We start from the raw sequence: 13,487 nt of genomic DNA, 5'->3' as shown, positions 1-13,487 counted from the left end.
TGTGCACTCTACAAATCTCTGAGAAGAAAATGCCAGCACTAAATACGCTGTTCATTATTTTTTTTATTACGGGCGAGAAATGCACCCATGGCTACATGAGCTACATCATATTTGCTGTTAACTAAAAGTCGTGGAGACAATTAGCACTGGTTGTTAAAATTAATCATTGTAGCAGCTATAATCTCAGAGGGCAACAGAAGTCCGGGCATTTACGGTTTGTTTATCTGATCCCCCCCCCCACCACCACCACACACACACACACACACACACTCAGCAACAGTATATCATCCAACTGCGCTACTAAAAACAAAATGAGGGGTTTACTTTGGCTGCAGTGTTGAACCATCCATTTAATCCTTAGATTAGATAAACAAAAGAACAAAACAAAGTCCACACAATGTAAATGGCACAAACCTGAATAAACGTGCACTACATTTGTCAGATAGATATTTCTCTTTTTCTCTCCCCATAATAATAATAATAATAATGCAATGTGGGCAGGATTAAAGAATGGCCCACATTTGTCAATAACCGCACATTTATGATTAAATGATTTAGATGGTGACATTTTCAATGCAACTGTATTCATACTCATGGGACAAATATTCAACATATTGGAAGTCAACCAGAGTTACAAAAACAAAGTTTGCTTTCATAGAGCGCACGGTAATATTCATTTAGAGATGTTTTTGAATACATTTTTTCCATACCTTCTCAACTGCTACTAAATCCTTCATCTGAGTTTTTATTAAGCCTTGTGGTATGCCCCAAAGCAGCAGCGGCAGCAGCAGCAAGAAAGTAATAGCCTTGGTCATGCTGCATGAAAAGCAAACATTCAATGGCAAGCTTTGCAGAAACATAAACGAGCATTTAATGCATTCCATCCCTTTCGTTTTGTTCCCTTCCTCTCCTCTCCTCTCCTCTCCTCTCCTCTCCTCTCCGCCGCCGCCGCCGCTGCTGCTTTCTCAATGGACCTGCTTGCTCAAAGCATCACTAAAGTTCAAATGGCGATACATAATATAGCTATTTAAGTTTTGATAAATTCCTTGAAACCTTTGCCCGCTAAATACGGAGAAACGTCGGCAACGCACCGTCGGTGAATTCTAAACTTGAACGCAACACATGATTGCGCAAGCACCCACACACTTACTTAGTTGTTTCTCAGAGGACTTTGGTAATACCCTGTATAATAACCCGCATCACTTATAGCGAGCACAGCCAGCCGCTAAGCTCATTTGCACTATATGTGCTTGGTGCAGCAGGGAGGAATTCTATTATTGCTTTCAGAACGTCCCATAATCTATACGCGATTTTTCTGCTGCTTTGAGTCTAATGAATGGCGACGTCATCAAAAGCCCATCCTCGGCACCGTGTTCCAAATGTTTAACTTTGTGCAAGAAAATGTCTCTCGCCTTGTCAGAGTGTCCAATAGCCTCGTGTTTTGCCATCACTACTCTTGCTGTGACTGTTATTAGAAGGGCTTTAATAATGAACCCAGCAGGCATCTTCTTCATTAGGCAGGCAGGTGGAGAGAGGCCACCGAGCCAGTCTGACCCTGCTACGCTCCCCTCATTGGGGATCTGGCACAAGAATTTTAATGGGGGAGTAACAGAGGCAGGCAGGCAGGTCAGTCCAGGGGACACGGTGTGCATGCCAATCCGGGCCGACCAACCGGCATGAACACAGCCGGAGCTGTGAACAGCTCGTCTGACAGTTTGTAACAAGCGTGGAGGATGGCGAGCCTATGGGGATGAAGGCCGGACGGCCGGACGGACGGACCGCCGAGAGACTGATGCCAAAGGGATCGATCAAGTGAGGCATCCAGGTGAAAGCCAGAGACGGACAGAGTTTTCACAAGGCCCCGGCCGGTGGTGTCGCGCTCGCCGGTAAAGCAGGTTACAGCTTCTTCTAATTGTCTTATTTATGCTGAGATATTAAGTTAATATATCATAAAAACTAATTTGGTCATAAATGAAGTGCTTCTGGTTCATTTAAACGGTACGCCGAATACGGTCGGCGCAACCGCGGATGGCTTATTTTAGCAGAGCAGAACATTTATCGACATGTTTGACAACCTTGTCTTATTTTGATGATGTCCCTATTGTGGATCAAATTGTTTGTACAAGGAAAGGGCTCCTCTCACCACAATAAGCAAAAGGATGCATGTACTGCAAAAAGCACATTGGTTGCTATAATTACCTTCATGGCTCTTCACCATCAGACCATGCTAATAAAGCCAAATTCAGTCACCCTTATACATAGCAATGTTTTTCTTTCCTATTAGCGAGGTTTCACTGTGCATACAGGAAATTCACATTGCAAATTTTTCCACAGCATCGACAGCTGCTATATTGGAGTTCAAATGAAAGATCCATAAATACATCACTTGCAATCGTCCGCAACCTTGTCATCAGCGCAATTACATTCTGCTTCGTCAAGAGTGGGAGACGAAGACTTTAATGAAGTGCGTCGTACTGCGACTTCATATTGTTCTCATTTCTTGCCTTGTCAGCTTTCGAAATTGAGAGTGATGTTTCTATTTGTTTCCAAATGTGTTGCTTGAAAAATGATTCACTTAGTAGCTCAATACTATCACGCGAGGTACAGCCCCTCCCAAATGTCCCACGGAACTAAATATCGTATTTTCAGCCCTTTTGAAATCCAGAAATAGGATGCAGGTAGAAAGACATGAAAAGACGCACGACTTCATATAAAAAAAAAAAAAAAAAAAAAGCACATTCAGACTGATTGAAAACAAAACATGAGGTTCAAGTAAAGGACAACAGATGTAAGCATCTCATTTACATTTTTAAAGCGTTAGGCTGGGGCTTTATCATGCACATTGGAAATGTCACTGGCTCCGATGTAGTACATGTAAATAACTTTGACAGTATGTGTGCGTGTGCTCTCAATGACGGAGGCCAGCCCCGGTTAAATGATGCAACAAAGTGGCCGCATTCATCCTCTTTAGTAAACTTGTCATTTAAAACCCCACCAATTATCAAAGAACACCAAATGACGCACAAGATATACAGATGGTGTGAAAATGATATACTTGGAACGTAAACAAATTGAGTATTGATGGACATAATTTCTGTAGTTCAATGATTGTACTATGGCTGGGCAGTAGCTAGGCTATTGCTTGCTCGCCCCAGTTCAAAAGGCAGTTTGTGTAAGTTCTTGATACGACTTGCATTGTCATCTGTGACCTTTCCAATAAAAAGAAGCGGCAGATTTAGAGTAGATCCCTACCTGTCTCCATTTCTTCAGCGTTGCACACATCCACAAGGAATGGCCGTATTGATTGTTGTCGCTTGTCAAAATGAGTCCTCAACATTCAGCTCTCAAGCTGATCGATCATGACGGAACATTAGCTGGGGACAGCATGAGCCTGTAGGGGAGGGGAAAAAAAAAAAGTGCTGATGCAATCTGATAGTTCTGATTTATTTTTCCATAAAGAATTCTACATGAGACTGTTTATGGAATTGTTTTATTCCCACTCAAAAGTAAGGTTTCAAATATCAATACTCACAATATATCCATATATTGCTAACTTGCTTTCAGCCATGGCATCTTTTGGAATGATCACCTTCAAATGGCTTTGAGTGGATAAATCCACTATAACAAAAGTGTTTGTGCCAGACTATTTAACAAAGTATTTGTGAGCTTGATAATAACAAAGTGCATTGACTTTGAGAGTATGGGTTAGCGCACATAAAAGGCCACATGTCCCCAAGTTTTGGTTGCGCACGAGATTACCGCCCCATCACAACTTGCTCGTCCAGTGAAGCCATCAGTCCGACACTAATCCTCCTTTGATGAGGCTTGCTTCACAGGAAAAGCACTGACATTTGCCGCTAAGGCCTGCTCGCTTCCCCCCCTCCGATCACGCACGCACGGAGGGAGGGAGGGAGGGAGGGAGGGAGGGAGGGAGGGAGGGAGGGAGGGAGGGAGGGAGGGAGGGAGGGTGGAAGGGGCCTCGGCTCCGGTGAGATGCTCTTTCATCCCAATGTCGGCGAGACGTGGGATTCAGATGACTGCTGGATTAGATGGCAGTTTAAAGGAGACAAAGACAGATGTCGGCGCTCAAGGGACAAAGCCTTAGAAAAACCCAGATCAGCTCACATTGATCAATTCCAAAGAATTGCACAGAAGACAAATTCTTTTAATTGCCCACAAAGTTTTTCCCAACACCATCCTCATTGAGTCGTCTGTCCTTGCAAATGATGCAGTCACTCACATGTGACACGAGCCGTTGAAGACTGCCTTGCAATCTCCACCCTAGCAGAAGTGGTGCTCCTCAAGGCTCGGCTCAGTGCCCACTGATCTTACCGGTAATTCATGTTTTACGAGAACTAATGTTTGGATTCAAAACCATGATCGCAAATAGAATCAATTAACCATACGTGCAAATGGGAAAACTTGGCATATATGGAATGAACCAGCAAAAATATTTGGTCACGCTCATATTTAAAGGTTCTTAAATGTGGTTGAGGCTATAAGTACGTTCATTCCTTGCAGCGCTAATACTTTCCGGTTTAGCTGCAACATGCCAATAATATAATGAGCCACCAGCAATGACACCAAATGAAAGCACTGAACTGAAACCCTGACGAGATAAACACAAAATGGAATTTTACATTACACGTGATTGACTTGCTTGGTTCATTAAGCAATCCAACAGGTGAATGAATACTTGAATATTGTGATTAGGTGATTGATTGTGTGCACGGAGGGACTGGAATCCAAAAACACCTGCTACACTGAGGTGTGTCACTGCCTCCCTCTGGTACTGCAAAGAAGCACACATTCTTGGTTGGACGTCTCCATCTTATTTTTCTTTCAAGTCAATGAGAGCAGAAGCATTTCCACTCATTTTTACCCCTCATATGTTGATAAATACAGATGGTTGGAATGTAAAGTCATTGTTATATAACATGTGCATATTTACATGATGCAGTTAATCTGGCGGTCAAGACAAATGAAGACCTTGAAAGGATACTTTCCTAAACTAAAATGATGACCCCCGCCCCATTTTGTCAGTTACCCCACTCTCAGACCCCTTGCTCTCTACAGATTATATAATGACATTCAGCCCGTGTGAAGAGTCATTATGGCAATGTTAAGTGTGGGGGGGGGGGGGGGAGAGAGAGAGAGAGAGAGAGAGAGAGAGAGAGAGAGAGAGAGAGAGAGAGAGAGAGAGAGAGAGAGAGAGAGAGAGAGAGAGAGAGAGAGAGACAGAGACAGAGACAGAGACAGAGACAGAGACAGAGACAGAGACAGAGACAGAGAGAGACAGAGAGAGAGAGAGAGAGAGAGAGAGAGAGAGAGAGAGAGAGAGAGAGAGAGAGAGAGAGAGAGAGAGACAGACAGAGAGAGAGAGAGAGACAGAGAGAGAGAGAGAGACAGAGAGAGAGAGAGAGACAGAGAGAGAGAGAGACAGAGAGAGAGAGAGAGAGAGAGAGAGAGAGAGAGAGAGGTGGTTGTCACGGTTACCTGATCCAGCATGGTGCTGAGCCATCTGCCGTGGAAAAGACAACTCCCTGGCTCACTGCAGTAATTACTGCAAGCCCCAAGCAGCCTGCACACATGAGCACAGCAAGTGCATGCGCGAGTGAGCGAGTGAATGAGTGAGTGAGTGAGTGAGTGAGTGACACAATACATCTGACAAATAACAGCCCATTAGCTAAGATCGCTCAAATGCTCTTAAAGCAAATAGTCATGAGACTGAATGTGGTACTTTTCTAAGGATCCATCTGTTTTGCCTTTGTTTGCTGTGACCCATTCTGCTCCAGCTGTCAAACATAGCCCTTTGAGTTCCGGAAAAAAAGAAAGATTTAAGATACTAGAGATGAAATGATTCAGCAAACAATGAAATCTGTGAATAATAACATGCAGACACTTTGAATGATGTCCAACCTTTAGCAAGCACTAAAAATACATCCCCAAGATAAATCATTTCTCCAGTCGGACAAGCTCATATTTAAATGCAGCTCGAGATGATTAGACAATTTTATGAATTGCTTTTACAGCAACAGTAGCGACAATTTTTTGAGCCGATCAGTTTGGATTAAAATTATAATCCCATACACTGTATTCATGGGCACTAAAAAGATTGATCCGATTAGCATGTTTGATACATGCACCAATTGATCAGTGAATTGTCCCAGCTTTTTACAGTATGGTCATATGGGCAGTCTGGACACCTTGGATTTAACAAGCAAACTTGCACATGCTACATTTTGTGGCTAAATGCAAAAAGCAATTAAGAAGCAAGGGTTTGAATTGCTTGCTGATCCAATTAAGACTGAATCCCTGCAGATAGCAGTCTGTTACTAATGAGGCAAAATTAGCGGCATTAACATGGCCTCATATGAGACAAACATTTACTCCTCTGATATTACATATTTTTCCTCTCTGGGAAATAAATGTGTATTTGGATTTATTATTGCTCACTAATTTTCTGTAATGAAAGTGCTAGCACGCAAAGAAGCCATTTTAATACAAGCAGTGAATATAGTCTTGAATATTAAGGACCTCATTTGCATAAATTGTGTCACTCGACTCAGGATTCCAATTAAACCCTTGATTAATTGCTTGGCTGACCCGTTAAATAGAATCCTTTAAGTGGTTCAACGGGACACCAGTGCCTGTTGACGCACACAAACATGTGCGCGCGCACACACTTACAGACTTTACACTTGAACCACTCTGAAAAAAAATTATCTTAAAGAATTAGTGAAGAAGTGAATATGCCTTGGCAAGTATGACACCTGCAGGATGAAGCCGTGCCAGCAATTATGACTTGGTTTGAAAGGGAGACTTTTTTTTTTTTTTTTTAACTTACCCAAACAGCACCAAGGAACAGTTTACAGGATTTGAACAAAAGGGGCATGCAAGCATGAGGTGATTGATACAAGAGACAAAAAGTGATGTGACAAAAGGTCAACTTGGAAAAGTGAATTAATGAATGAATAAAAAGCTAAAGTGCAGCAATGGAAGAAAAACAGTGCAACAAACAAAATACAAAACAACCTAAGCAGTGCTGGGAATAAACAGGAAACTTACACTTGTACTTACAGGCAAAAACAAGAGAAAAGAGAAGCAGTTGACCACAAAAGAGTCCAAATGCAGTCGCAATGGCAACTAGCAAAACAGAAATAAAACTTTTCACTTGCTCATTATGACAACTGCCTGAAGGTGTCCTTGCAAGAGACTCCGCCCACTGACACTCGAGCTCAAATATATAGTTAATATTAACATTTTTACATTTGATATTTATTCTCTCTTGTATGCTTAAACACAACCTTTCAGTCTACTTAGGGCCCATTCTGTATAATAGATTTCATTAAACCAATCAATCAATCAAACTTTATTGCCACAGCACTTTTCATACATAAAAATCAACCCCATCTGCTACAAGGACAAAGACACACCCACCTACACATATAAAGCTTAGAAATAAAACCGTAGTGACCTGGGTTCAATGAGAAATTGGAATATGTTTATGCATTTGTATGAAAAGTGGAAAGGGGGGGGGGGGGGGGGGGGGGGGGGGGGGGGATCAAACCAAGCAGAGGCTGCAATCGGGAAGAAGAAGCAGTCCAGATAAATCTCATCTTGTGGTGATGTAAACTAAAGCAATGTCATGTCATATGCTCGAGCACGCAATAGAAAATTAAAATCACATGTTCCGATTTCCTGACAGGCATCTGTTTCTTAAAAAAAAAACAAAATAATGACACTAACATACTGCATTGATCTGTCATCTGTGCATGTCATACTGTGGTGTGGTCTTTGTTCTTGCAGTTGTTTGTTTTTGTCTCCCAAAGAGGATCTGTTATTCATTCCACCCCAAATAAATGATACATAAAGCAACCCAAAAAGAAAAATCCCACAAAACCCACCAAAAAAAAGAAAGAAAAGAAACGAAATTGGGTTGTTTGTGGATTCTTCATTTGACCAAACCTTTTGGGGTGAAATGAATAACCCCAAAATTGTGTATGTTCCTCTTTCTGTCTGTCTGTCTGTGTTTTCTCTGTGGCAAAATTTCACTAACATGGGCTATCAAAAGATAATGAAACATACTATTTTCTTTTGTTTCCCAAGTAAATGTACTTTGCAGAATGCCCAAAATCTCCTAGACGTCTGTAATTCATTAAAAATATTGAAACGTACTGTGGATTATCACACAGTAACAAAATGAGCATCCATTCAAGATGCACGGGTAATCGATAATAGAATCCAATGGTAAACATAATCCCATGTCATGCCGTGAGATTCCCACCCCTTAGCGCAAGCTCTTCAAGATTGATTAAATGAACAAAGCACCGAGTGAGTGAAATGCGGAGTCAATCTCATTTAATACCATTGGCTCATATAATGAGCAGCCTTGTAATATGTGAGAAATAACTAAATTACTGATCACACTCTGCAGTCCTCTAATTATACCCTTGAGATAAGAGCGGCAGTAATACGCTTTCAATTGTTATCAGAGTTTACATAATTACACCTTCCACACATACATCCACACAACAAGGCTAAGATAAGTGCCATTGTGTAATTAGTGCTGGTGATGAAACCCTCAATTACAGTTTATTCGCAAGGCTAGCGGCTGACCTATGTGCTCGCAAGGAGCACAGATTTAACACTAGCTTTAAAAACACCAATGACTTCATGAGTCAGCCGCAGCAAAGCGGACAATTTATCCCTTGATTTCCCACTTTATTTCCTTTCGCAGTTAAAAGGTAACCATCGTTTATTTCCGTAATGACCGCGCGGGCGAGTGGGTGTGAGTGGGCAGACTAAAGAGATGAACGGAACCCAGCGATGTTGGTTTACTGCCATTATCGTTCATCATGGGGCATTCTTTGAAAGGACAAAACAAACTAGAATATACCGAAAGCGTGAGGACATGCGTCTGAATTATCTCACAAAACTCAACCCTTTGACCCTCTAGTATATGCATGCAACCATATCTTTATGTCTGCCGTGGGCGGGAAGAAAAAAAAACCGTCCTTATTAAATGTCTAGTATGCCCTTGAGATTAAGCCAATTGATTATATTCATGGTCCAGTTGTACCTCGAGTGAATCGATTCTGCAGCAGTAGCGGTTGTAATAATGTTGTATTTTTAGTTTTTAATTAAAACCAGTGTCATTTGAATGACAGCGCAGAGCTTAAAAATGGAATGAAAGTAATTATCAATATTAAAAAAAAAAAAAAAAAACTTCCCTCATAGTGAAGGGGATTATGTTCGATGTGATCAGAACTTGCCAAACATGCAAGTAATATGGGCCTATGAGAGGCCGCTAGCGTATTCACTTCACATCACATGGCAATGAATTGGAAACAGGCAAAGTGACACTGAGCTACACATGGACGATATAAATATAAGACACACACACACACACCGCATGTGAGTGAAAAGGGCTCCTGCCAACTGACATTACGACCAAACAACTGAAAGTCTTTGACTGGCAAGATGGAAACTCTGCTCAATGCTAGATTCCATTCAGCGCTTCCAGGAGTCACTTGTGTCATCTCCATAATGTTTTCATTTTGCTGCGATGTCATCTGTTGCGTGGCCTGCAGAGTCTCTCAAGATGATTGACAGAAAGAGCTTCTGACCGCTGCCAGGCAGGCTTGATTGACGTAGTCAAACTGGAGGAGTGCCAGCAAGCATTTTACAGATTTTTTTTTTAGATGTGTAGAGGGCTCCAAGATGACAGATTTAATACATTCACAAATCAGCATGTGCTGAAGGACAGGCCAGTGTAGTCTGTGAGCAATTTGGAGAACGCAGCTAATCAGCTATCACAGGAGAATCAAAATAACTTCACCCACTTTCAAAGTCAAAACAACTGCCACTTCCAAATGTATTCCAAGGAAAGTCCTATGGTCTTTAATACCTCAATACATTTGATGGCTTCTTTTATTGCTACATTACACAATTAATATTAAAGTGATACATTGCGGTTGTATCAGGGTGTTTTATTTTACACACCTTTTTAATGGAATACAGACTTCATCAGGAGGGGGGGAGGGGGGGGGGGGGCGAAATGCATTATCAGTGATGTCTCATTAATGACCACAAGATGGCAACAACACCCAATAAATTGTCAAGCCAATAGTATGACGCGCGCCAAATGTTGCCTTACGTCATTTTCTGTCTCTGTCAAAAGGCATTCTGGTGCAAGCAGAAGGGAGATTGTCCAAATGAGTCTGTTGAGAGGCCCTCCCTCTCATTGCCAGAGAAGACAGACAAGCAGACAGGTGGATCTGCAAGAAGCATCTGTGTGGATCAGGGGACGGGCGGGCGGTTTGGACCGGCAGGATGATGCTCTGGACAGTGCATCATCTCTCTCCATTTCTCCAGACAAGCAATGTGTCCGCATCCATACACAAGCCAGCAGTCAAATATGTCAGTGTGAGCAGACGATCGTGGGTATTGTTTGTTTGCAATGCTGCCATTATTTTCCTCTGAGGCCAGCCAGTGGAATGAGGTGCCAGGATGTGTGCAACTATTGCTTGCGGTGCAAACATTGTCATACCGTTAAGGTAATGAAACTGTCCAGGTCAAATCAAATTGGTTAGAAAAAAATCATCATTTCAATTTTTCAGTGCCAGTCTGTCAAAATGGCATCATTGGATTGGTGTCATTTGCATCCCTGGGAATTAAGTATAGGCCTGTAAATAGATTTCACTATCAACGTTGTTCATTCAAATTACTTGCCTTGGTTAGAATTAGTAACAATGATAAGTGATTGAAGCGAAAATCGACCTATTTGTTGATTTCCCCCCCCCCCCCCCCCCCCCCTCAGCCGTGAAGACAACACACAAAGTCGCTTTACACTCACCCAGTTTGCAGTTTTGTTAATGCACAGAAATTTAACACAATTTGTGTGAGACGCAAAGTGCCATGTTGTTATTTGGTGCCACAAAAGGCTCTTTGATTACGGAATTTCAACTCCTGAGACCTTCTTAGCAGGTCAAATGAAGTCAGGATGCTGCAATAGAGACCATCCACTAGGAGGCACTTTGAGACTTTGCATCAAAAGCGTGACAAACATGAGCCTTTAAGAACATAACGTTGTTGTTTTTTTTTTCATGAAAAAAATCATTAATCACTCAATAAATTCAATCATTTATGAGTATGAGGTGCAAGATTGTTTAAACGGTTAGTCTAAAAAAAAATGCTCAAATTGTTGCCTGACACACTCCTGGGAATGATGTTTGACTAAAATCCAGTGTCAAGACGTCAAAGCTTTTACAAACTGATGCAAGATGTAAGTGAATCGCTCGTGTTTACTTTTTATTTTTTCATTTTTTTCCCCCCCATCCAAATTTGTAGGTGTTAAGAGCAGGCGGGAAAGGCCAATTGAAAGAGCTTCTTCAGCCGCTCTCACAAGAGTCTCTCGTCGCTGTCAGACCATAAAAGTGAAAATAGAATCAATGTCACATTGGCGTTTTTACATTTTGTACAATTGTTGAATCGCGTCGTGCTTCTCGGAGGATCGAGCTTGATCTCTACATTTTTTGACCTTTGGTTCAGTTTTAGAACAAAGCAATGTTTTGGGTTTTTTTGCTCGTGAATCGTGAATCCTGTCTGAATTAGACAAATGTAATTCATCTCAAATAAAAGAACAAACGAGAATTATTCAGCCATTGCTTCCGAGCAATAATATGAGTGTTGTTCCTTTGCTAAAAGTAGAAAGACAAAAGCATCGCACCTGCTGCTCGACCACATGTCAAGTGTTTGTCAATTAATTGCGTACAAATGCGCGCATTGGTGTGAGTGCCTGAAGCCGCCATATGTGCCTGCTGCAAATGGCACAAGACTTTTTTTTTTCCATCCTCCATGAATTTAAAATGATTTTCACCAATTTATTTATTTACGGAATATGATCAAGATCACAACAACTGCAGCTCAAACCGCCGAACCCAATTGTTACTTTGCTTTGTGTGTGTGTGTGTGTGTGTGTTGATGTTTCTTCCAAGCTGGGTTGAATAATTAGGAAGTGCTTCTTTCTAGCGAGGGCTAAGGAGCTGTCAGGAGACATTCACAGGCAGGTTTCGCCATTGGAGAGTGTGAGGAGTCTCATCGGGGTCTTAGATGTTTTGCTGCGCCTGTTTCTAAAGAGAGCGCTTTATTTGGAGTGAATGCATTCTAGCAAGGTCTCCGCTGTTGCTGTACGTTGATTACAAAGTGTTTTCGCAATTACCCGTAGCGAGTCGATTCCAGCCTAACAGGGTTACGAGCGCTTTTAATCAAGCGTCATGCAATGCAGAAGAAAGGTCTTGAGGCCTCTTTTGATGTCTGCTTATTGTGTTCGAGGACCTCCTTTGTTTTGGTTGGTTTTGTTTACCGATTGCGCAATTTAGAATATAGTTGAACATAGTTTTTATTAATTGTTCTTCTGATCTAAACATTTCATTTTGCCTCTGTTTGGTGTTTGGAAGGCAAGTCGGCTTCCTCTTCTGCTACTGCTCACTCGTGGTTTTTCTGCTCAGCTTGTTTTTTTTCTTGGCTGCGGTCGGCGTCTGCCTTTGCTGGTGTGAGCGAATTTCTCGCAGCTTCTCCTGAATGTGTTTTTTGAAAGTCCTTATTCAACATTTGGTGCAACTATAATCGGCACTTAGCCATCATGCTCATGCAGACGTGTCTATGCTTTCACACATTTATGTCTTCAAGTGTTGTGCCATCTCTTTATAGGATTTTCTTTTTCCATTTAATCTGAGTAGGAACCAAAAAATGTAAAACTTATTTGGAATATATTGGCATGACAAATGACCCCCTTATAGCTCAGCATAGACCAGCAAGGCTGCAATAACATAAAGAGTTATACTTTCATTCCCTCATCTTTAAGTAAAAAAAAAAAAAAAAGACATCCCAAAGCACATGAAATGTGACCAAATCAAACAATAAGATCTCAGAAAATTACATTTTTGACACAACGGTGCACTCCTGATTAACATACAGTAACATGTGACTGGGTCATTCTCCGATGGGGCCAAGAGATATAAGTACAACGTGCGAAGCTATAATGAAGTGACTAGCTTGTTATTGACAAGGGAGCCGCCGTTGCTTTAGCGCAAAAGCTTCCAACGGAGACATTATTGGCCTGCCTGCCTGTTCAAATGAGCTAATGTCTCGGAAGGGATCGACACTAAATTCCCTTCTCACAGCTGCAAAAAAGAGGTGCAAATGAAAGCTAAACAAAGTCAAAAAAAAAATGATGCAAGGGCTTGTTACAGTCTGATCTAATAATGTGGAATTTCTCCTCCCAGAGTGGAAGGTTGGCGGATTTTGCATAGCCTGTTCATTGAAGGTTAAAAAAAAAAAAAATCATAATTGGGGAAACAAGCTTTTCTGTTTGTTTGTTTTTATCCTACGGTGATGTCACCTTAAATTCCAGAGCAAAAGTAAAGTCTTTACGTAAGACTTTTTAAGTTCTCTTCTATTTTCAGGATCAGAAGTACGGCCCG

At 41.6% G+C, this 13,487-nt stretch overlaps 1 protein-coding gene across 2 annotated transcripts in view; it reads right to left on the bottom strand.

The window, feature by feature from the left end:
• The window catches only part of rbms3 (RNA binding motif, single stranded interacting protein), a 152,989-nt gene extending 145,776 nt beyond the window's left edge, over positions 1-7,213 (bottom strand). The window contains exons 1-3 of one of the 2 annotated variants that reach the window (XM_049751339.1): positions 7,081-7,213; positions 5,497-5,581; positions 3,253-3,391 (exon numbers count right to left, since the gene is read on the bottom strand). In XM_049751339.1, the coding sequence (XP_049607296.1) occupies positions 3,253-3,282 (30 nt within the window). In that variant the 5' untranslated portion in view covers positions 3,283-3,391; positions 5,497-5,581; positions 7,081-7,213. Of the gene's footprint in view, positions 1-3,252; positions 3,392-5,496; positions 5,582-7,068 lie in introns of both variants that reach the window. The other variant, XM_049751340.2, reaches the window with a different exon arrangement.
• Between the last annotated feature and the right edge of the window lie 6,274 nt (positions 7,214-13,487).

This window comes from Syngnathus scovelli, chromosome 19 (assembly GCF_024217435.2).
Source record: "Syngnathus scovelli strain Florida chromosome 19, RoL_Ssco_1.2, whole genome shotgun sequence".
Classification (NCBI taxonomy): domain Eukaryota; kingdom Metazoa; phylum Chordata; class Actinopteri; order Syngnathiformes; family Syngnathidae; genus Syngnathus; species Syngnathus scovelli.
The sequence above is the reverse complement of the archived record's forward strand: the minus strand, read 5'-3'. Positions and strand labels throughout refer to the sequence as shown.